Source organism: Brachypodium distachyon, chromosome 5, assembly GCF_000005505.3.
Source record: "Brachypodium distachyon strain Bd21 chromosome 5, Brachypodium_distachyon_v3.0, whole genome shotgun sequence".
NCBI lineage: Eukaryota > Viridiplantae > Streptophyta > Magnoliopsida > Poales > Poaceae > Brachypodium > Brachypodium distachyon.
In genome coordinates this window covers 4,139,150-4,163,232 of record NC_016135.3, presented here as the reverse complement: position 1 = coordinate 4,163,232, position 24,083 = coordinate 4,139,150, and the positions used below count along the sequence as shown (strand labels likewise).

At 45.3% G+C, this 24,083-nt stretch overlaps 1 protein-coding gene across 1 annotated transcript; it reads right to left on the bottom strand.

Annotated features, from left to right (window-relative positions):
* Nucleotides 1-8,086: 8,086 nt before the first annotated feature.
* On the bottom strand, nucleotides 8,087-21,481 carry LOC100841098 (wall-associated receptor kinase 5). The gene is made up of 4 exons (XM_010241402.3): nucleotides 20,768-21,481; nucleotides 10,114-10,379; nucleotides 9,648-9,812; nucleotides 8,087-9,410 (listed from the first exon to the last, which is right to left on the bottom strand). The coding sequence occupies exons 1-4, from the start codon at nucleotides 21,454-21,456 to the stop codon at nucleotides 8,386-8,388; spliced, it is 2,145 nt and encodes a 714-aa protein (XP_010239704.1). The 5' UTR covers nucleotides 21,457-21,481; the 3' UTR covers nucleotides 8,087-8,385.
* Nucleotides 21,482-24,083: the final 2,602 nt, after the last annotated feature.

Genomic DNA, 24,083 nt, shown 5'->3' with positions numbered 1-24,083 from the left:
AGCTGATGGTAGAGGGTCGAACGCAACCCAATTCTTCTTTGAGCTCAACTCGACGAAGACCTCGTTTGAATGCGTCTATGGCGCTTTCATCTGAGATTTCTTTGGAGGCGTGCTTTGAGTTGGTCCATCACTGGATATAGGAGCGGATAGACTCTCCCTCGTGCTGAACGCACGATCGGAGTTGTTTGAGAGATACTGGCCGCTTATACGTGGCTTTGAAATTGCGCGTAAAAGCTTGTACCAGTTCATCCCATGAAGTGAGTTCGCTGTCGTGTAGACTGTTCAACCAGGTGCGAGCAGGACCCCTGAGCTGGAGCTGAAGATACTGCATAGCGGTGGTTCGAGTTCCACCCTGGCATCGAATCCCGGTGAGGTAGTCCTCCAACCCGGTTTTGGGCTCCTGCGTGCCATCATATTTGATCAGGTCAGAAGGCGGCTTGAAGTTTCTAGGCATCCTGGTTCGGCGAATCCGACGACTGAAACATGGTGCTCCACACGCTTCATGGTCTGAGTCAAGAGAGTCCTCCCTGTGACAGGCTAGGCGGCTAGCGACTCGACGAGGAGATTGACTCCTTCTACAAGGGTTTTGCTCGTGCTCGTTTTGCCTCGAGTCGGGCAGTCGTCGAACATGCTAAGGATTGCCATCCTTATGAGGCAGAGCGGTCAGGTTTTGCTTGATACACGAAGCTCCCGCTTTATCTAATCCTTTAAGGATTTGCTCGCGGACGCGCCAGCGTGGGTCATTGTCGGGCAATGGGATTGACTGTAGATAAGTACTCGCTGCACCGAGTGCTTCTTCAGTAATCCCAAGCGTCACATCATTGCGATCATCTGCTAATAGGAAACTCGAGGAGAGATCAGGAACCGTGTGGGTTCTGTCCTCTTTGGGCAGTTTATAGAAACGGGACCCGCGATGGGCGTTTCGAAGAGGGGGAGTGCTTTTGTCCGAAGTGTTGGATGATTCTGACCGAGCCTTTACGGACGCTTGAAGTTCCTCCTCTATCTTCTTAAGTTTGTCAGCTTCGTGCTTCTGCTGCTTAAGAAACTTTTCTTTTTCTTTCACCAAGTTGAAGCGATTCCAAGCCAAGGAGTTCGCATACAATTTCAACTCTGCAGGAGTTGGGTCATTCATGAGGACTCCCGAGTCGAGGGCTGCTTGAACCCGCGACTTCTCCGCTGCTGAATGTCCACCTCGCGGGTTTACGATCGTATCCGCAGCTGAAGGAGTTGAGATGACGGGGTTTGTCATGAAGACTTGGGCGATGGCGCGCTTGGGCGCAAGATCGCTGCTGCCATGGCAACCTTCTTGTTCCGGGTAGTCACCAGCATCGCTTGGGACGGGGCTTTCTGCACAACAAAGCGGATTTGCTTCGACCCCAGAGGGAGTCCCGAGGGAGTCTTGCTCTCTGAGTGGTTCCGTCGAATCTGTCAGCGGGATCTTACCTGAAGGTAATGGAAGAAGCGAATTCTCCCGAGTCGTAGCAGTAAGATCCGGTAGTCGAAGGATACCAGTTCGATCGGCTCGAAGATGGAACTCTCCGAACACGAGATCCACGCCAGTATCAAGCGCGTTGAATACCGCGCGGCTGGCTGGAGGGTGAGCGGTAAATTGGAAGGACTCGAAGCTCATCGACTCCGCCTGAGTTGACGACGGGTTTAAGGAATCTGAAACCGCCAAGGTCGTGCTTCCAACACACGTCTTTCCCACAGACGGCGCAAAAGACGAAGATGTGACTTTGACAATGTCCATATTGATGGACTTGTATCTAGGAAAGATTTCGAGTGTGTGTTGGCGAACTCGTCGGCTAACAAGGACACTAGGGACACGATTTACCCAGGTTCAGGGCCCTCGATGAGGTAATACCCCTGCGTCCTGCTTGTCGGATCTGTATTCCTGAGTTGATTACAACGGGGTGCCGCAGAGTCTAGATGCACAGAGTTGATGAGTGCGTCTAGGCGACTTGTATCTAAGTTGGGGTGTCTCCTTGGCTCCCCCTGCTGGTCCTTTATCTATGCAGGAACCCAGGTCTAAGGTAGAGTCCAAGTCGGTTACAATGAGAGAATATATTCAAATTAACCTTCCTTGTCTTGAGTCGCAAGATTTGGCATGTAGACTCCTGGAGTCCTAGTAGGCTTTCTTGAGGGCCCCCAGCTGGGCTATACCGGGTATGCTCGAGTTGAGTACGTGGTTAGTCATAACCACGTCATCAATAGTGAGAGAGAACAACTTTTAATCTAGCTGGTGTGCCTGTGTCTGCCCAGGTCCGGAAGTTCCGGTGGGGTTCCGGACACTCAGAACTTCCACCCTACCTCCGGACCAGCTCCGCGACGCTACTGGAATCAAGTGTGGATTTCCGAAGGTTGAGCCGGAACTTCCGGTGACCGGTGGAAAGTTTCGTCCCTGTAACTCGCAGTGCATAACGATTAGATTTTGGGAAGTCCATATAAATAACTCTTCGTCCCCAACGGGTATTTTGCCCGAGCTCGAAGCCAAGAACAGCCCCCTCCCTCCCGAGAACTCCATAAGTTTAAATCTACTAGATCTCCCTCCATAGAGCTTCCCCCGTGTTGATTCTTTGAACATTGGAGGAGAGGAGCTAGATTTAGGGTTTCACCAAGTCACAAAGTTGATTCCCCTTGTTTCTCTTGGGTCGTTGGGAACCCTAGACGGAAGCGGTTGCCTCGTGCTCTCCCTTCGTACTGTGGAGCTCGAGGATTGGATTGGGAGCCTCCAATTAAGTTGTGGAGAGAGCCCCGGACAAGTTTGTAAGGGTTCGGTCTTCGCCTTCAATGAAGCCATTAGTGGTGCTCACCTCACCTTTGTGGTGTTATGTGAGGAGAATAGAGTGAGCCTTTGTGGCGCCTCTACCTTTGTCATAGAGCACTCCTTCAAACGGAGACGTACACCTATCCCAAAAGGTGGAACTCCGGTCAAATCTTCGTCTCCCGTGTGGTATTATTTTTACCCCTTTACATGCTTGCAAGTCATATTGTTTATCATGTTGCTTCCACCATCGCTTCGACTATTGCACTTCATACTAGGGTTGCATTCACTTTGGAGAATTTAGTAAACCTTAGGATTAAGTGTTTGTATATTTCAAGAAAAGAAAATGAAAAAGTTAAAATTTGTTAGTCGCCTGTTCATCCCCCCCCCCCCCTCTAGTCGACCATACCGATCTTTCAGCGAGCACCCCCTTTTTTGTTTAGGTAGGGTGGCGCAGGGGTAGCGCTCTGAACTTCACCAGTGAGGACTTCGACTCCGATCGTTTCATCCAGGTTCAGGCCACCTGGAGGTGTAATACCCTACATTCTGCTTTGTGTGTATTGATGGGAGTGGATGGCATGTAAATAGTACAAAGACCGGCCGGAGCGGCGAGCTCAAGCCTAAACTATGGCAGCCCAGGGAGGAGGGAGAAGCAGACGCTGCTCGTCTCCGACGGTCGGAACACCAACCCTTCTCCTACCTCAAGCTCCTTATGCCTAGTCTAACCCTGATGCGAACCTCTTTTGGGTGGAAGCCTTGGGCCTCCTTTTATCGTTCAAGGGGACAACACAGTGGCGAACTAGGGCACACGGCATGCATGCTGCTATAGGGGAACATCCCCGCTACAAGACGAATATGAAGCTGCCCACCTACTCTATGGCTTGTGTCCAAAGTGATCCGTACCCGGTCTGGGGCGCAGAGAAGCTTTCGCCCCTGTCTGGGCCGAAACGGTGATTATCCTGGCGCTGCATGGAAGCTAGCCGGTCCAAAGGTAAAGGTGAACCTACAGTCCTCGCCGGCAATCGTCACACCACAGTCGCGCAGTCCTAAGGACGCCTCTAAACGCGAAGATTCGTACCAGGCCAGGCTCGTGGGCACCAAAGTGGATGCCCAAAGACCGGCTGAGGTAAGCAGTGACGTATTCTCTCCCAATCCCCCCCCCCCCCCGGATCAGAAAGGCTCCGGCCCCGGGGAAGGAGAGAACAGACACAGGGCTCCCGAGAAGACAATCTAGGAAAGGCGGTCCCTGGGGTACCCCGTCCCCGGGGTGCCTTACACAGATACGGTGGGGCCGCGACCCATGCCGCTAGGATCCGGGATACCCCCGTATCCCCGCAGCCGACACACTGCCTCTCAGAGGCCAGCTCCTTGCAGTTGGACCCGCATGAGAATCGCCCAGTCCGAGTAGTTCGTGCGCGTTAGCATGGGGTATGTGACAGCGCCGCTGCCGCTCACCTCGCATACCACCTCCTGCTGAACCACAACCTGGCCATGGTGTCATCTCCTGCAGCTCCGTCCACGATTCAGAGTTCGTGACACAGCGGAGTCACAGACCAAGAGGCGGACCGATCGCCTCGAGAATTTGGCATCGCAGATCACCGGAACCTGATCAGGGCTCTGATACCAATTGTAGTTGCCCACTCTCAAATCTCACTCGAATTGGTTCTCTGTTATCATTGCAAGAACTCTCTCACACACACAGAGGTTTTTGCAGCGTACAACCTTGCTGCTTTTCTGTTTTGCATTCCTTTCATTCCTCCTAATGCAACTTAAGTGCTAACTGGTAGCCCACTTCGATCCACTATTGACGTTCCATCCCACGACCGAATCTAGGTGGGCCCTAACTAACTAACTAACTTACAGAAAGAGTAAAGAGCTGAACCATGCCGTTAGATAGCATGGCCAAATGGTCCACGGACTGACAAGTTATTCACTACGGAAAACGCTAACTCATAACTACTGAACCGGATAGCTAGTTGAACGAACTGAACGAGATTAACATAACAAAATCATCATAAGTTTATGACCAATTCTGACATGGTCACTAAGAAAAGGTCAAATGAACACATTTCTTGTAGTGGGATGAAACGAACGGGTTGTACTCACCATCAAGACATTCAAAGAATATATGACACAATATCATCCTCTTCAAGTTTCTCCCCCCTACTGACACCATCCCATCAGCAAGAGATTTCATCATGCATGTTGTTCTTTCGTGTTCATTAGAGTTGATTCCGGAAATAAATGACACACACTTTGTTTGGGACGCCAACATTTACTCCAAATCTTTCCATATACACTGCGGCAGATGTCAAGTTGACAACCTAAGCAAGCATATGATCTCCATCGTGAACAAGGAAAGCAGGTAACTTAGAACATGTTGGTCCTAAGCGATCCAGATAGCATAGCCTGGATTTCTCACCACTCAGGGTGTCTTTTCCTTTCTCGACCTCTAGAGTTTCCACTGGATTTGCAGTCGTACTATGGTAGCCGACAATTTGTGCCCACATATGGGCGGCAACACTTGAGCCTTCGAGGAGGAGCTTGTCACCAGTAAGCTTCTCCATGACAGGATGACCGAGCAACGTTGCCATGAGCGTTGTGGACGGAGATGATGAGGAAGATGAAGAAACATCTAAATGCCATTTGAAGGACAAGGCTCTCATACGTACATGTCAAAGATCAGGTCGATATGGCATTTTTTTCGAAAATGAGGATTGGCTCGGACTCTGAATCGGTTGATTTTTTTTTCCGAAAAGGATGATGATGCACATAATCATTTTTATTCAAGAAAAGTCCATGTTAAACCTTGTCTTTGTAGAGCTAACTGGAATCAAACCCTCACCTCTCAATCGCGGGCTTTCAGCCGCTAGCCTATATCTCATCCTAGGAAATTAACCCCTTGATCCTAAAAAACCTGTTTGGATTTGCTCGGGATCAACTATACGTCATGGCATTTGGTGAGCAAACACTACAATGTGTAGGTCCCAAGCGGTTTTCTCTTTTACCTGTTTGTCCCAAAGCAAAATTGATGAGAAATTCTAGGTGTCGATCTTGCGGTGACGATGGCGAGCAACTAGAGAATCAGGCCGGTGGGTGCCGGCGTTGGCATGGGAGGCAGCGGAGGAGGCGACGACGTCGAGCTGGCCGGGATCAGGAAGCAGCTGTTGTATGTCATGCTCCGCAGGCCTGTGCTAAAGTGCCTCTAGCGCCGACCAACACTGGAGAAGACGAGCTACATGGCCGCCGGCTGCCCGAGAATTGGCATCCCTGTCCAAACCAACATTGTAAGCAACCAGGAACCAGACTCTTCAATTTCCAATCCAAATTGCTTAGTAGTTGGAAAGGAAAGCTCCTCTCGATTTGCGGGTGACTTGTCCTGATTAACTCTGTTCTTTCTAGTTTACCCATGTTTATGATGTCGTTCTTTGAGGCGCCGAAAGGAGTTGCTAAGCGGCTTGATTTTTATAGATCCAGATTTTTTTTTTTTTTGGCAATGCGATGAACACAAGCGGAAATATAGGCTTACCAAATGTGCTGTTATTTGTAGGCCACGAGATCAGGGTGGTCTCGGGGTCGAAAACTTGGAAATTAAAAACATTTGCCTGCTGAGCAAATGGTTGTTCAGAATTATGGATGGGGAAGGGTTATGGCTTTGAGTTGCTTCGAAACAAGTATCTTTATGCTTAATCCCTTTCCCAAGTGGCGTTGAGGGCTTTTGACTCTCCCTTTTGGAAAGGATTGATGCGAGTGAGGCATTTTTTCTTCCCTCATGTGTCATTTTTTATTAATCGTGGCTTAGTCGTGAACTTTTGGAAAGATAGGTGGTTCGGGCATGCTCCCCTTAAAGATCAATTTCCTTCGCTTTACAGGATTGCAATGAACCGTCACGCATCGGTGGCTGAGGTGTTGAACACCATGCCACCGAATATTGTCTTCAGAAGAAATATAGTTGGGGCTAGAGTGACTGTATGGGAGGAATTGTGTGCCAAACTTGCTTCGGTTCAGCTTGTAGACCAACCGGATTCGTTTTCCTGAGTGTTGTCTTCCTCGGGGTCGTACTTTGTGAAATCATTTTATCAGTATTTGATTAATACGGATTGTCAATATCTTCATAAGATTATTTGGAAGATTAAGATTCCTCTCAAGATAAAAATCTTTGCGTGCCTCCTGTGTCGTGGGGTTGTGCGGACAAAGGATAATTTAGCTAAAAGAAATTGGCACGGCTGCAAAAAAAATGTGTTTTTTTTTATCAAAATGAAACTATCCATCACTTGTTCTTTTATTGCCCTTTGGCTCGCTTAGTGTGGAGAGTGGTCTTTGTGGCTTTTAATCTCCCGCCTCCCACTTGCATCACGAATATGTTTGCTCGTTGGCTTAATGGGATGGCGAAATCTCTCAAATCGTTCATCCTTGTTGGGTCGTGTGCAATTTGTTGGTCAACTTGGCATTGTTGGAATGATTTAGTTTTTAACAAAAAAAAAGCTTCCAACTTTTTGCAGGTGGTCTGTCGGGCGACGTACTGGCTCCGTTCTTGGTCCCCACTGCTTCCGATGGTGGCCAAGCAATCTATGAAATATGGGTGCAGCCGTATAGTGATGGTAGCACGGAAGTTCTACGGCCGGTTTTGGTGGGGCGCCGTTCGTAGTCTGGATATTGGAAGATTTTTGTAGCCTATTTGTTTTATTTTTGAACTATATTGAGATGTAACTGAGATCGATGATACAATAGGTTGGCTTAATAATATTTTGGCTGCGTGGATCGATCGATACAGAGGCCGGAAGTATTTCCTCCTTTTCAAAAAAAAAAGTATCCAGCACAACCGAGATTAGCTCCTCACTCCCGCGAGCGTAGCACCATGGCCATGCATGCCGCCATGCGCAAGGAGCTCCGGGCGAAGGAAAAACATGGTACTGCCTTTGGACGGCGTTAAGATGGATTGCGGGATGGCGGAGGAAGTCGGCAGCGACCATGGGAAGAACGAAGGGGAAATTTACTGGGCTCGTCTGATGGTTGTCTTGGCTGATGAACGATACGCTTCAGCACGTCAGACGAACCATGTCCAGGACCCACATGCAGTGCCGGCTCACCAAATCCCGTGACTCAACATTAATCCCGAGCAAACCAAATAGATCTACTGAGATCAGGAAGTTAATTGACCATGATTAGATAGGTTAATTAGGTCCGAAAATCCGGGATTGAGAAGTGAGGGTTTGATTCCGACGAGCGCTCTACAAATTTAAGGTTTAAAATGGACTGTTCACTTTTAACTGCAACATTTAAAAAAAAATTGATAGGAATCTGTAGGGAGACCCCTAAGTGTGATACCTCGAGAGCACCGTATAGATAAAGTGGTGCATGTGCACCAATATCAGGAACCGTGTCATATACAAGATATGGACACCAATATATCCCTAGACTGGGTTACTAACAAACTTTAACAGTAGTTCCACACGACACTAAGATATGCAACGCGAAAGTGACAACGCAACATTATACAATAGGGAGAAGGCATGAAAACTAAAATTGCAGTATCAAACATTAATTAGTAGAACACTTCCATGGGTCACACGACCAACAGAATGTAGCTTGATGAACGGACGAGCATGAGGACACGTACGCTAAGTACAGAGCTCGCTGGCCTGGTCATGGCTCTGCAACCACCGGGACTTGCACATTTTCAGTTCATCCGCGACTTCATTCATAGTAGGCCTATCATTCACGTCTTCCGCAAGACAGTGAACTGCAACCATACCAACTTCCTCAAGGCACTTCATATCCTCCTCTGCACCGGACACAATAATGTCCGCATCATACATCTCCTTTGTTGTCCCATTGGTTGAAGCCTTCAAGTAGTTTATCGGGAGGCTGTTGTTTTTATCATACCTGGCCTTCTTGCGAGTGATGAGCTCTAGGAGCACAATACCAAAGCTATACACGTCGCTCTTCTCCGTGAGAAGCCCTGTCTTTATGAACACGGGATCGATGTAGCTGTTATCCCCGATCACCCAGTTGGTGTGGTCTTTGTCGATGGACATGAGCCGAGACGTCCCGAAGTCCGACACCTTGGGCATGAACCCATCATCGAGCAGGATGTTTCCGGACTTAACGTCTCCGTGTAGGATCTTCTGGCTCGCCTGCGAGTGCATGTATGCGAGTGCATCCGCAGAGTTTATAGCAATATCGATACGTGTTTCCAGCAAGAGAGGGTCTCTTTTGTCATGGAGCACATCGTGGAGGCTCCCCCTAGGGACAAACTCATAAACCAGCATTGGTACCTCCGTCTCCAGGCAGCAGCCCAGCAGCTGGACTAGGTTCCGGTGGCTCATCTTGGACTGGATGGTGATCTCATTCACGAAGAAGTCCTTCTGCCGGTCCATGTTGATGGGGATGGAGCATTTTACGGCAACATGGGTGTTGTTTTCAGTGGTTCCCTTGTATACATTGCCGAACGCACCTTTGCCAATGAAGGAACGGTAGTTCTCCGTGATATGTTTCAGCTTCTCCTGTGTGAAAATCTCGATCTGGATGCTTTTGAGTAACTGGCCTCCGTTCTTGTTAAAATGATCTCTTAACTTTCTTTTCTCACGATTCATGTGTAAGAATATCAATAGCACTGCCAATAATGCCATGGCACTGGTTGTTCCTGAGGACATACACAAATCATTACTACAGGGGTTTCAACCTCCTTTTCGGGGGGAAAAAGTGTCATTTTGTGTCATTCTATTTACAAATGTAATTATAATACATTTTCATATAGGAAAAGAAAGCATGTTATTTTATTAGGTGCTGGAAATATTTCTTTCTAATGCCTGTTGTTAGGAGGGTGGATTGCATGTATTTAAAACATTATTGAGAATAAAACATATAAAAAATGACTCACCTATCACTGCCACTGCGGCCGTTGGCAATATAGCTTCACATCCGTCGGGACTCTTACCGTCACCTCTCCGCCCAAAATGGCATATACATTTATAATCACCTATTTCATCGTGGCATGTACCGCCACTACAAGGAAAAAGGTCCTTCCTTTCGCACTCATTAATATCTGAAAATGTACATAAAATCACATACATATTATCAGTGTACTAAATGATTATAAGCAAAACCCATAACTGATCACTTCTATTTTCCGTAAGGTTTTTGTTCCTGCATAAGATGATTTGAGTGAGCACGAAAAATTCCTGATCGACCCCAAATCTTTCCCCACACCCAGCTGCCTTGGTATTTAGATCGTGCATTAAATTTTGAAATTACATTTTGGAGAAGAATATAAAATAGAAATGCAACTTCTTTCAGGAAGAGTAATTGAGTAAACATAAAAGAGAAGTGCAGAGAAGGATACAAACTTGTGCATCCGTCTAGAATGTAGGGGTTGCCGGCATATCCTCGAGAGCAGTTGCAGAAATAGCCCAATGCACCACTGCTCGCATTAACACATTTGCTGTGGGTGCTAATGCAAGCGCCGTAGGGAACACTTTCCTTGTCGCTATCAGAAGGTGGGCAGCTCCCATTCCTGATTGCCCAATCAAGAACTAGTGGGATGACATCGCGTGGTCCGAGTCTGTTGGAGAATGTCATATTTCCAATGAGATCTTTTCTGCTGTACTTGTACCTATTCGAGAAATTGACAGCATGGTTAAGACTACGATAATCATTATTTTAGATAACTTCTTGACCCCTGCGTCAAACTGATGCACAAAATACAGTTATTGTAATCGTCTACGTATATAAAGGCTATGAAAATAATATTAGTAATAATACCTACACAGTAGTATGTCTATGCATATGTATCATATATAATAATGTATTATGACACCAGAATTTTTTCCCATTTAGTAGAACTTCTGACACTAATGACCTCATTTAAGCCTTTAACCTGAATTCCTTCTGTTCTGGGCTTATGGCAAGTGGATCGTGCCATCTCTTAGAATTTGGTGGGCCTGATCAGCACAAGTCCAAGTTTTAATAAATTCTGAAAAATCTTAAAGGCCCATTCATGAAGTGGAACGAGGGGAGTGGGAATGGGAATAGTCCCACCTTACTAGTTTAGAGTCAGTGAGACCAACATATAAGGGACGTTGCTTCTCACATATCGAGCAAGTGAGCAAGGGAAATCCCCACGCGCGCTCCTCCTCTGCTCGCCTCGTCACGACGCGCAAGCGCCGCATTTTGTGGATCAAGTTTGAGTTCGAGTTCGAGTTCGAGTTCGTGCCGTGCCGTGCCGTGCCAGATTTTGTGGAGTCGGTTCAGATTTACGTTTGCGATCCTGTACGGGAGAGGAAAATAAGCTTTTTGGGAAGCGCTCCACGCGACTGCTCGCTTCCCTGCAACCACGGGTCGTCTACCTCCTCGAACCGGCAAGTGCACGACGCGCTGCCGTCTTCTTCGTCAAGTGAACGCAACAGCAACAGTTTCCTCTCCACCGCAACAGTACGTACATTGTGATTCGATATGTTGTTTACTTATGATCTGCGAGTTCATATAGCTGTTAGTTGCTACTGTCGTCATGATCTATATTCAGGAATTATTCATTAAATTGTTATTCTCGAAATTGTTTAATTTTCCAACAATCCAAAAATTGTATTATAGGCAATTTCCTGCTTTAACTATGGGTTTAGCCGATGCATTGAAGCCGGATAAATTTTCCGGGATGCACTTCAAGAGGTGGCAATTAAAGGCCATGCTCTGGTTGCAGACTCTGAAAGTATTTTGGGTGACAGACGGCAAACCAGAGGGAGATTTATCTGAGGAAGCTCAGAAAAATTTCCAGGATGCCAATGTTGCCTTTAGATGATGCATTCTGAGTGTTCGTTCTGACCGTCTTTGTGATGTGTATATGCACATAGAAGACGGGAAGGAGCTGTGGGATGCACTGGATGCTAAATTCGGTGCAACCAATGCAGGCAGTGAACTGTATACCATGGAGTCGCTCAACGACTACAAGATGGTGGATAATCGTTCTGTAGTTGAACAGGCGCATGAGATATAGATCATTGTGAGAGAGCTCAAGCTTCTCAAGTATAAATTGTCCGACAAGTACGTGGCTGGGTTCATTATTGCAAAGTTACCTCCTGCATGGAGAAGCTTCGCCACGTTTCTGAAACACAAGAGGCATGAGATATCAGTTGAACAGCTGATAGCGTCCCTTGATGTTGAAGGGAAAGCTCAGGCTAAGGACACCACTGAGAAGGTTGCTGATTTTCCGTCTAACACCAATATGGTACAGAGGAATTTTCATGGCAACGGAAAGAACAAAGGGAAGAAGTCTGCTGTTGTTAACGGCAACAAGCCTGCGCAGACTACTACCTTCAAGAAGAAGAAGAAAGTAAACAAAGGCGAGATGAATTGTTTCACCTGTGGAGAGTTCGGCCACTTTTCCAGAGACTGTCCTGATCGTGCAGATCGGAGAGGGAAAAAGGGGCAGAAGGCTGTCAACATCGTGACCTCTAGCAACACTGACACGTACAGTATTTTACCTACTGTTCTTACAGTATTTCAATCTCCATGTTGGTGAATTGATACGGGTGCTAATGTTCATGTATGTTCTGACATCTCTTTGTTTACTTCTTACCAGCATGGAAGGGATTCAACCGTCTTGATGGGGAACGGGTCGCATGCAGCTGTTCGTGGTGTTGGTACGGTCGATCTGAAGTTTACTTCGGGGAAGATCATGCGGCTAAGGAACGTGATGCATGTCCCCTCCATGAACAAGAATCTCGTTAGCGTTTCCCTTTATGCAGGGATGGTTTTAAGGTAGTTTTGGAGTCTAATAAAGTGGTTGTGTCCAAACATGGACAATTTATTGGTAAAGGCTATGAGTGCGGAGGCTTGTTCCGTTTTTTCCTTTCTGATTTTAGTGACATGTCAGTGAACCATTTTTGTGGTAGTGTTAATGATGATGCAAGTGTTTGTCGCTCTCATTTATGTCATGTTAATTTTGGTTTAATGTCTCGGCTATCAACTATGAGTTTAATTCCTACTTTCACCATTGCCAAAGGTTCTAATTGCCATAGTTGTGTGCAATCGAAGCAACCTCGAAAGCCCCAGGCCGAGGAAAGAAATCTGGCACCTCTAGAACTCATACATTCTGATCTTTGTGAGATGAATGGTGTGTTGGCAAAAGGTGGAAAGAGATATTTCATGACATTAATTGATGATGCTACTAGATTCTGCTATGTTTATTTGTTGCGAACTAAAGATGAGGCTTTAGACTACTTTAAAATCTGTAAGGCTGAAGTTGAAAATCAATTTGAGAGAAAGATCAAACGTTTTAGGTCGGATCGTGGTGGCGAGTATTTCTCCAATGTATTTGATGAGTTTTGTGCGAAACATGGTATTATTCATGAGAGGACGCCTCCCTATTCTTCCCAATCAAACGGGGTCGCCGAGAGGAAAAACCGCACGCTGACTGACTTGGTGAATTCCATGTTAGCCACCGCTGGTTTATCTAACGCGTGGTGGGGGAGGCGCTACTGACTTCATGTCATGTCCTGAATAAAGTTCTAAATAAAAATAAAGAGAAGACTCCCTACGAGGAGTGGATTGGAAGAAAACCATCACTTTCTTACTTGCGCACTTGGGGATGTTTGGCGAAGGTCAACGTTCCAATTTCCAAGAAACGCAAGCTCGGATCGAAAACAGTGGATTGTATTTTTCTAGGCTATGGTCAGCGGAGCGTGGGCGATAGATTCTTAGTAGTTAAATCCGAGGCATCTGATATGCATGTTGACACTATTATGAAATCTCGTGATGCAACATTTTTTGAGAATATTTTTCTTATGAAAGATATGCATAACATTGCTAGAATTTCTTCTGAAATATTACCTGAGTCTAGCATATCTGAATCTAATATATCTGATAATGAATCTGAACATCCTGAAGATGATGTTGAGAAGGATGACAATGAAGCTCCTTCCAGGAGTAAGAGACGAAGGATTGAAAAATCCTTCGGTGATGACTTCATTGTGTACCTTGTGGAGGATACTTCCAAAATCATTACAGAGGCATATGCATCTTCGGATGTAGATGACTGGAAAGAAGCTGTCCAGAGTGAGATAGACTCCATTCTTTCTAATGGGACTTGGGAGCTATCTGAACGACCCCACGGTTGTAAACCAGTAGGTTGCAAGTATACCTGGGCATGGGCAGCCCGGCCCGACAACCCGGTCCGAACCCGGCCCGAAAAAGTCGTGCCGGGCGAGGCTGGGCTTTCCTCTGGGCCGGGCTCGGGCCTAGATTGTTAACCCATGTTAGTTTTCGGGCCGGGCTCGGGCCTCAATATTTGGCCTAAAAAAACCCGGCCCGGCCCAATTATACTAAATCTCTGCAGCTAATATCGATTCCAGAAGAAAATGGCCCGGCCCAGCCAAGCAAACCAACCCCACCTACCCAGCCATCCCCAACTTCCCAGCTACCAAGAGTCCCCGATCCCCCAGGCGCAACCTCGTTCCTCTCCTCCTCTGATAGCGGCGGCGATTCCTCTCCTTCAGTAGGCCGTTGCACACGCGCACCCAGCACACCATGGCTTGGCGCAGCAACAGCCGGCCTTTCTCTACTCCGTCCCGCGACGCAGCAGCCATGGCCGGCCTCCGTCTCCTTTCTCCTCTGCAGATCTGAAGGCTGAAGCCCACCCCGTCTGGCTGTCTCCCGCAGATCTGAAGCCACCGAAGACAGCAGCATCAGCCCGTCTCCCTTGTCTGTTGTCTGCCACTCAGATCTGATTGTTGCTGTTGTTTTTTATACGCTGTTGTTAATGGTTGATGCTACAGTCGGTTTTTAGAATGTGTGCTGTTGAGTTTTGGGCTTGATCTACGGAGTGCTTGAAGGCTCATTTTTTTCTAAGACAGTGCTGTTGATGTTTCTCGGGCTTCGGGCTTTCAGGCTTTCTGTCGGGCCGGGCTCAGGCTTTAGTAAGCCCGGCCGGAAATCCGGCCCAGCCCGTGGAATGCCCAGGTATAGCTGCAAGTGGGTGTTCAAGAAGAAACTAAGGCCTGATGGTACTATTAAAAAGTATAAGCCACGGCTTGTGACGAAAAGCTACACTTAGAAAGAAGGCGAAGATTACATCGACACCTATTCACTCATTGCTAGACTTACTACCATTCGATTACTACTATCCCTGGCTGCCTCCTATGGTTTTGTCGTTCATCAAATGGACGTAAAAACAGCTTTCCTTAATGAAGAGTTGTAAAAGGAAATTTACATGGATCAACCAGATGGATTTGTGGTAAAGGGTGAAAAGAGAAAGGTGTGCAAGTTACTAAAATTTTTGTATGGACTAAAACAAGCACCTAAGCAATGGTACGAGAAGTTTGACAGAACTTTAACTTCTGCAGGTTTTGTCATTAATGAGGCTGATAGATGTGTGTACTATCGCCATGGTGGGGGCGAAAGTGTTATTTTGTGTTTGTACGTGGATGATATTCTGATTTTTGGTACAAACATAAAAGTGATAAATGAGGTCAAGTCGTTTCTATCAAATTGCTTTGATATGAAAGATCGGGGAGAGGCTGATGTTATTCTTAACATTAAACTGGTTAAAGATGGGAGTGGAATTACTTTGTTGCAATCTCACTGTGTTGAGAAGGTCTTGAGTCGCTTCGGTTTTACTGACAGCAAACCTTCACCAACACCGTATGACCCCAACGTGATACTCAGAAAAAACAATGGAGAAGGGAAAGATCAATTGAGATACTCTCAAATAATCGGTTCCCTTATGTACTTAGCTAGCGCTACGAGGCCTGATATTTCTTTTGCTGCGAGCAAATTGAGTAGGTTCACGTCAAACCCGGGTATACATCATTGGCGTGCACTATAAAGGATATTGCGCTATCTAAAAAGTACGATGAGTTATGTAATACATTATTCAGGGCATCCACGCTTGAGGGATATTGTGATTCGAATTGGATCTTTGAAGCAGATGATCTCTACGCCACAATCGGGTATGACTTCATACTTGGTGGTGGTGTAGTATCATGGAGATTTTGCAAACAGACCATACTGACGAGGTCAACTATGGAACCAGAGCTTGCTGCTTTAGATACAGCCACCTTTGAGACAGAGTGGCTGAGAGATCTTTTGATGGACTTGCCGGTGGTTGAAAAACCAGTGCCAGCTATTCGGATGAACTGTGATAATCAAACGGTTATTACTAAAGTGAGCAGTTCAAAGGATAACACGAAGTCATCAAAACACGTGAGGAGACGTGTGCAGTCTGTTAGGAAATTGAAAAACTCCGGAGTGATAACTGTTACATATATTCAAACAGAAAAAAAACCTGACAGAGAGTGCATCGAGTGAGTTGGGGTTGAGACCCATGAACAGTGTGCCATAGTGGTAACCCAACCTATGTGATCGGAGATCTCGTGAAGTAGGATCTGGGAAGAACCAAGCTATTGGTATAACAGAGGAGAGTATGCTATAACCCTCTCTATGTGAAGATGTGCGACTCTCAAATTGATGTAAGGTAGTTTGGCGACATGCCTTAATGTGTTCATTGCGGCTATGAGTAGCGAAAGATGCTGTCCTACAGAGTATTCTTGAAAGAACACACATATCTGAGTCCGACTGTCTAACGTCGTAGTTTATGAGATTTGGGTGATCTCTAGTAACTCATGAATAGACCATGGAGTACGACGCATATGCTCCACCCGCGAGGTAGACTACTGATAGCCCAGTACTGGTTGACTTTGAGTGAAATCTATTTCACGCCGGCTTGCAATTCAATGCTTAGTCCATTGTGAGTGTGGATGGATGTAGCTTAAAGTTCTAAGCAGAAGTTCAACTTAACAGTCTCTGCCGAAACACTAGTATATAAACAAGTAGCGAGAACAGGTAAATCTCTAAATGGGTATTTGAGATCTGGTGCGGGATTGTTAGAATTTGGTGGGCCTGATCAGCCCAAGCCCAAGTTTTAATAAATTCTGAAAAATCTCAAAGGCCCATTCATGAAGTGGGATGAGGGAAGTGGGAATGGGAATAGTCTCACCTTACTAGTTTAGAGTGAATGAGACCAACATATAAGAGATGTTGTTTCTCACCTATCAAGCAAGTGAGTAAGGGAAATCCCAACGCGCGCTCCTCCCCCTCCGCTCGCCTCGTCACGGCGAGCGCGCGCCGCATTTCGTGGATCGAGTTCAAGCCGTGCCGTGCGGGGTCGGGCCGGTGCGGTGCGGTGCGGGGCCGGAATCTTATCTTTTTGTCATGCGCGTGAGGTATTTTTGGAATCCGTTACGGACGCGTGCAGATTTTGTGGAGTCAGTTCAGGTTTCCTAAACCGAACCGACCTATACCTGCGTGACTATATATACAGCCCCCCCGTCCCTCCGATCGGTATGCAACACAACCGAGCTAGGGTTTCGCCTGTCTCTTGCTTTTGCGCCGTCGTCGTAGTCTACTCCATCCCGAGCGCCTGCGTGCACCAGCGATCGGGAGAGCAGGTCTCCGGAATCTTTCGCCTTTGCGATCCTGTACGGGAGAGGGCGAATAAGGTTTTTGGGAAGCGCTCCGCACGACTGCTCGCTTCCCTGCAACCACGGGTCGTCTACCTCCTCGAACCGACGGGTGCGCGACGCGCCGCCATCTTCTTCGTCAACAACTTTGTCAAGCGAACGCAACAGCAACGGCTTCCTCTCCACCGCAACAGTACGTACATTGTGATTCGGTCTGTTGTTTAGTTATGATCTGCGAGTTCATATTGCTGTTCGTTGTGCTATTTAATACTTCTATTATTTTTTAGATGCATCTGTTAGTTGCTACTGTCGTCATGAACTATATTTTGAAATTATTCATTGAATTGTTATTCTCGAAATTGCTTAATTTTCCAACACCATCTAGTTCCACCCAAAGCTGACCATTGTCAATGCTACCTAATCTGAGACGTGCCTTGGTCCTGAGACGTCTCATGGCATCGCAAAAGTTAGCCTAAAATTCAACTCCCGATACTATCCAGCAAAAGCCAGCAGTGTGTTTTTTTCGAAAAGGAGGACATCCCCCGACCTCTACATCGATCGATGCACAAAACCATAAATTATTAAAAGTATTCAAAGTACATGTCTCAGAGTTGGATAATGAAAAAAAAAAAAGGAAAACATCAATATCCTTCCAGCTTAAGACCTACGCGCCATCCAAACCGCTTGAATAATTCCCGTGCTACCGTCTCCAAAAAAAAGCCAGCAGTGTAGGTGGTGCATCTGACTCTGATTCCTCTTCCTCTCCTAATCCAACTACATCCTTGGTCATCTTTCTAGCTCATCCTTTGTCTCTCATGATCCATAAAGCTGCTGCCAATGGTCATGGCCGTCGGGTCGGCGCTCCGGCGGCTCTACCTCTCTGCCGACAGCTGGGTTGTCATTTTCAAATGGTACGCTCCCAATCCATCCATCCATGGCTTGAATTGGATCTCTCTTCCTTCGTTCTCTTTATTTTGGTCGTGAAGATTAACTCCTGAATTCTTTGCAAGGCGCAGGTGTTGTACTACACGGTCTCAGCTGTGAAAGCTTAAAGGGGATTTCCATTTTTCATTCTTTGAGTGACTTCCAGTTACTAAAAAAAAATTAAAATATCGTCAAATAACGGAAATCTTAGTAAATGGGGTCAAAGCTGGAACCTGGGTTCAAAAATGACATTCACTCATAAGAATAGGAGCAATTGGCATGTTAATACTCGTGCAATGTGAGCAGTTACCCGCTTTGGGAACCAAATATGCATTTTGCAATAAATTGGCTAAGTAGAGGTACATTGACGCGAAAGATGTAACCACGTCATTTCTAAACCTTTAATTTGGCATGCGCAAAAAGAAAAAGAAAAACCTTTAACTTGGCACATAAGCATTCCATTCTGCTTTCTCAAAGGCATAGCAGGAGCTGAGATTAAGGTATCCAACTTAATGTCAACTCAAAGTATTTCTAGTCTGAAACACTCCCACTGGTTATTCTAGTTCATACAAGCCGTCTTTAAAATGATGGATTCTTTTTTTTTCTATCAGGATTAACGAAGAGTCTGCAACAGTTCGGCAGCTGTGCTCTAAATTTTCCAGCTAAGTGGGTAACATCAAGGAAGATTAAAGTGGAATTTCACCACCCTACAGGTAGTGCAGTTTTATATCAAAACCCCCTCTTTGAGAACATATTAAAGATGCATCCCTATCTGATCCGAGAGGAAAATACCTGCACGCTTAATGGAAGTGAACAAGTTCTAGTTGTATGTATTATGTGTTTTGCTTGAACAAATTTGCCCCCCAGGTGTATTCAGGGTTGGCCTGAATATTTGGTGGATGGCTGATGCAGATCTTGACAATTACGCATATATTGCACGTCTCCTCGACGTTACATCGGACTACTCATTCTTTTTAGACTGATAAGCAATTACAGTGAGATTGTGAGAACGTACCAATCTTTTTAGATTGAGACATCTCTATTATTTCAATAATGTAATTATAGAATCTTGCTCTATGCGTCTCCTGTCGGCCGTAGCGACAGAGCTTCTCGAAGGAATCAAGGAAAGCACCTGGAGGATGGTATGGTAGGCTGGTCCGGTGGACATGAATCACCCGATCGAGGAAGGGAATATTTTTGGAACTTTGTTTTCAGAAAACCGTAAATCATGAAAAATTTATAACATAATCACAACTTTGTGCCAATCAGGCATAAGAACCCATAATTTTGCAATCAATTACCAAGATAACAACAGATCTTAGGTAATTGTGCGACCCACATGTCATCGTGAATACCTGAAATAAGCTCGATTTTTACATGCTCCGCAGATAGAAAAAGCGGGTTAGCTAGGTGTACCCGGTAGGGAGAACACCTGCATATGTTTATCGTTTTGAGTTGGCATCTTACTATGTGTAGGATCGATGGACCAACCCATTGTAATCGATTGATAATTTTAAATTAGACATTGTCCTAGTCTAACAAGTCAGGATGATTCCGTCAAAAAAAACAAGCCAGGATGAATCGTGACACAATTTTAATAAAGTAAACACCACGAGTCTGTCACCAATTACAAAAGGGGATTAAAAAAATGGAACTCACCATTTTTATGTCAAAAACTATTTAATTTTGCCTCAAAGAATACAATGGGGGCACACTGGCAAAAATTTGCATGGCTGTGTGCATCAGTCGATGCAAAGGCCGGGATATCCTCCTTTCTGAGAAAAAAGGAAAAAATTGCGCTTTGGAGCCCATAATTCAACAAAAGGTACTATCTGAGGGACGTTTTGTGTAAAGTATAAATATAAACATATATATAGATCAACATCGAACCATAGTAATCTTCTGCTTCACCTAGGTAGGTCCAGCAGAGGTCCAACAGAACCTATTTTATCAACTGCCATCATGTCTTGTGACGAGCAAATTTTTTTGCCTTACATTTTTTATAAACATCCTCAATTCATTGCACTTTAGGGGTCAGATTTTCAATCCATCCTATTTTGTCGACACACACTAAGGGTCTTTTGATTCATAGGATTCGAAAACTACAGAAATAGAAAAAAAATAGAGGATTGCAGTGTCATGTTCATTTGATCTCTATAGGATTTTGTTTGCACTAAAGTTTCTTTGATTGCGCCGAAGGATTTCTTGCAAGAGGTTGAAGTGGATGGAAATTTTTCTATGAAATGTAGTACAAATGAATCCTTAGAAAAATTTCCTAGTGGATTCAACTCTACAAATCAAACGAGCAACGTAGAAAAAATTCCTAATGATTTCATACCTCCAAAATTCCCATGAATTTGAATCAAAGGAGGCCGCCTAACCACTTAAAATATTTAAAAATAGGCCCACCGTTCAAGGTTGTCCCCCAACAATAAAAATACATTTTTCGAACACACAGTAGTTTGAATAAATTTTCATCTCGAAACAATTATACTAGACCTTAGAATGATATTACGTGTAAAGAAGCGTACGTAGAAAAGATGACGAGCTGAAAATAGAAAAAAGCTTGTTCCTCAAAAGAAAAACAAAAAAACTTGGCATTGGCACCTGGTGAAGGAGCACGTACCAGCCTTTGGCGCTGACGAAGGCATATTGACACCAGTTATCCGTGCCCCCGAGGGAGCCTCTGTTCCAGTCCAAACTAACTTGGTTGAGACCGGGCGTTAGCGGCGCCTCGCAGCAGCCGTATCCGCGGCACGGCGCGCCGTCTTCCCCGGTCTCGTCCACACTGGCGCACGCCGAGATGCAGCCAGTGGGGTACGCGCGGCGGGTGGACGGCGATCCCTGGTACCGGTCCCGGCCCTGGACCCTGCCTTGGAGGACGGCGATCGAGCTGCACCCGAGGGACGTGAACACGTTGTCTGTCGGAGAGATGAGGAATTGGGGAGCGAATCTCAAGGCCATGCTCTTCGTGGTCGTGTTGATCCTGCCTTTGCTCACCGGGACTTGGCAGGTGTAGGTCAAGGGGACATAGCCGATCATCTGCGCTTTCTCCAGCGTGATGTTGGCGATCTCTAAGTTGCCCGTGAACAGGCTCGGAGGGCTCGTCGTCTCGTCGCAGGTGACGGCGAAGCCGGGGAAAGAGCACTCGGTGCCGACGCCGAAAGGGTAGGGGATGTGTACGTCCCCGCACTTGGTAGGACAGTTCGGCCCCGGCCTCGGCGCGGGAGCTGGTGGCAGAAGCGACGCGCCGGAGGCAACGAGCGCCGCACTGCAGGGTATAACTAGGAGGAGAAGCAGTGGTGCTTGTGACATGGTTAATCGCTTTGGACGGCCTTCGCTAATTTCCTTCAAAAACTAACATGTAAGTTCAGTTATATAAAGAACCACGCGTGCCTGGTGTGTTACGTCAGCGGGTGACGGTGCAGAATTCAGCGCACGGGTGACGTACGGCGCAGGAATAATCCCCGGCTACTACTGGCAGCTTCTTGGAGACGGTCTAAGGTATATATGATCGTCCGTTCCTGAATGTTTGAAGTATTAATTTTGTCTTAAGTCAAACTTTTTAATGCTTGACCAAATTTATAGAAAAATATATCAATATCCAGAATACCAAACTAATAATATTATGAAAACATATAGCATTGAATTAATTTAGATTCGTAGATGTGCATTTTTTTCAAAAAACTTGGTCAAAGTTTAAAAAGTTTGACTTAATACAAAAGTAGAACTTCAAACATTTAGAAAAGGAATGAGTAATGCGTATAATAGTTAGCTATAAAGATATATTGTTTTACGAACACACACATCCCACACTCACATATTTCATAAGGGATCGTGTTGCAGCTGTTTATTACCTTAAAACCTGATTCCCTTCTCTCTACTCTTCGTTCTCTCCCCTCCAACTAGCTAAAAATATATAAATTTAAACTCTCATAACCTTCTTACATTATTTTATTAAACTTGATATCAGATGACAACTATCAATGGGATCGAGAGGTTTACATGAGTCACAACTTTTATTCATTTCCGTTCTTTTGGGATTTGTGAGACTAATATACTTGTGACATGTCAATAATTAATATGATCGAGTGCATTGGTCAATGGTAGGTTTTGTCCTTGTTTTCAAACATAACAATATGGTCTTTGTTTTGTTGGTACTAACAGTTTGTAGTTTCTGTTGGTACTAACAGTTTGTAGTTTCGATATGGTCTTTGTTTTGTTGGTACTAACAGTTTGTAGTTTCTGTTGTCCATTATTTAATTCTACTATTTTTTTGCTATTTTGTCTTGTCACTATTGCTGCTAAACATGATATCTTAATTTATTTTTCTTGTCCATTATACTCTTAATTTTTGCAGTGTATTCTTTTACTGCCTAATTTGCAGTTAATGTCGGTCCATCCATCACTCTCTGCCACCGAACACCGAAACTAATGGGCCTGGCCCAAGATTGGCAGTGAGTCTTACCACCGCACATGGAATTAATGGGCCTGGTCGAAGATCATCACGGAGCCATGCAATGAGCAACCAAGCAGGAATTCTTTGGCAACTAGGGTTCAAGCGATTCAGGATTCGTTATGCCACCTGAGACTCACGGGTATACAACACGATCAGGTCATGTAAAAACACAGAGGCTAGAGTCGTCAGACTATTGAGAATTTCAATATTCTAATTGACAACCGTCACTTAGTTCATCCACCACTCTCTACCACCATACGCATAATTAATGGGCCCGGCCCAAGATTGGCAGTGAGCCGTGCGTCTAGTAGCCTAGCAGCAACGCTTTGGAAACTAGGTTTTTAGTGAAAAAAAAGATCTCTCCAAGATGCATTTGGTTGTTACTTATGTGTTAGTATAAGAGCCAAATCAGTTTCTTCTACAAACGACCGTTACTTTACTTCGCACCATTTCTCCTCTCCGTGTGATAAAAAATCCTACATCGGCCGATGTTACTTTACTTAGCAAGAACATTTTTCCGTTGCACAATGTTAAATAATGATGGATATTGAAGCGCAGGAGGACTATCCCCCAACCAAGTATCTTCCCAAAACCGAGTACCACGACCATCCCCTGAAATAAATGTGCCTTTGTTAAAGATTGTTAATTCATGACGGAATCGTTTTTTTGTTATTGACGGAATTCAGAACGTGGTACATCGGCAATAGAAATTGGGTTAAACCCAACACATTGCACTCTTAAAACGTTTGGATACCGCTGGGCTACTTCTCAATTGATGCATTTGTTGACGAAATTGTGTCAAGAATTATGAAACATAGAAGTATATCCTAACTCACTCTAAACCTAGTAGGAGGGTGTAGTTCAAAGTTACTCGTGATCGTGTTCGGTCTAGCCTCGTTGGCAGCGTTTTTTGTAGCACAATGTTAGACTAACAAATCGGCCCAGGTAGTATGGTTCGGCGCGATCGTGTTCGCCCTTGGCAGCGTTTTTTCTAGCACACGCCTGTCTGATCAGTCGATTCCGCCGGTCAGATTTTGTGTCAATTTACTTGAATCAAAGAATTTGGATAATCCGTACTCGATTGCTCCATAGACCATAGCCTGTGAAGTGAGAACGTTATTTGCTGTTTTGTACGCATGTTGAGTAGTTGGTGTACGGGCTGTCTGCTGACATAAGCACGATACTTAATAATTAGTACTAATATATTATAGCGCATATCAGGAAGAAAACATTATGACGCATATAGGATATAGTGCGTGTTCCTTTCGAAGAAATTTTTGACAGAAAGTGGATTAAAAGTACGACCTTCAGCGATCTTCAGATGGCTTCTTTTATACTTTTTCCGTCCAACAAAGAATGTCTCAACTTTGATCAAATTTGAATGCATCTATACACTAAGTCATGTCTAGATACATTTAAATTTTGATAAACTTGAGACATCTTTTGTCGGACGAAGGGAGTACTATATCCATAAAACCCTCTT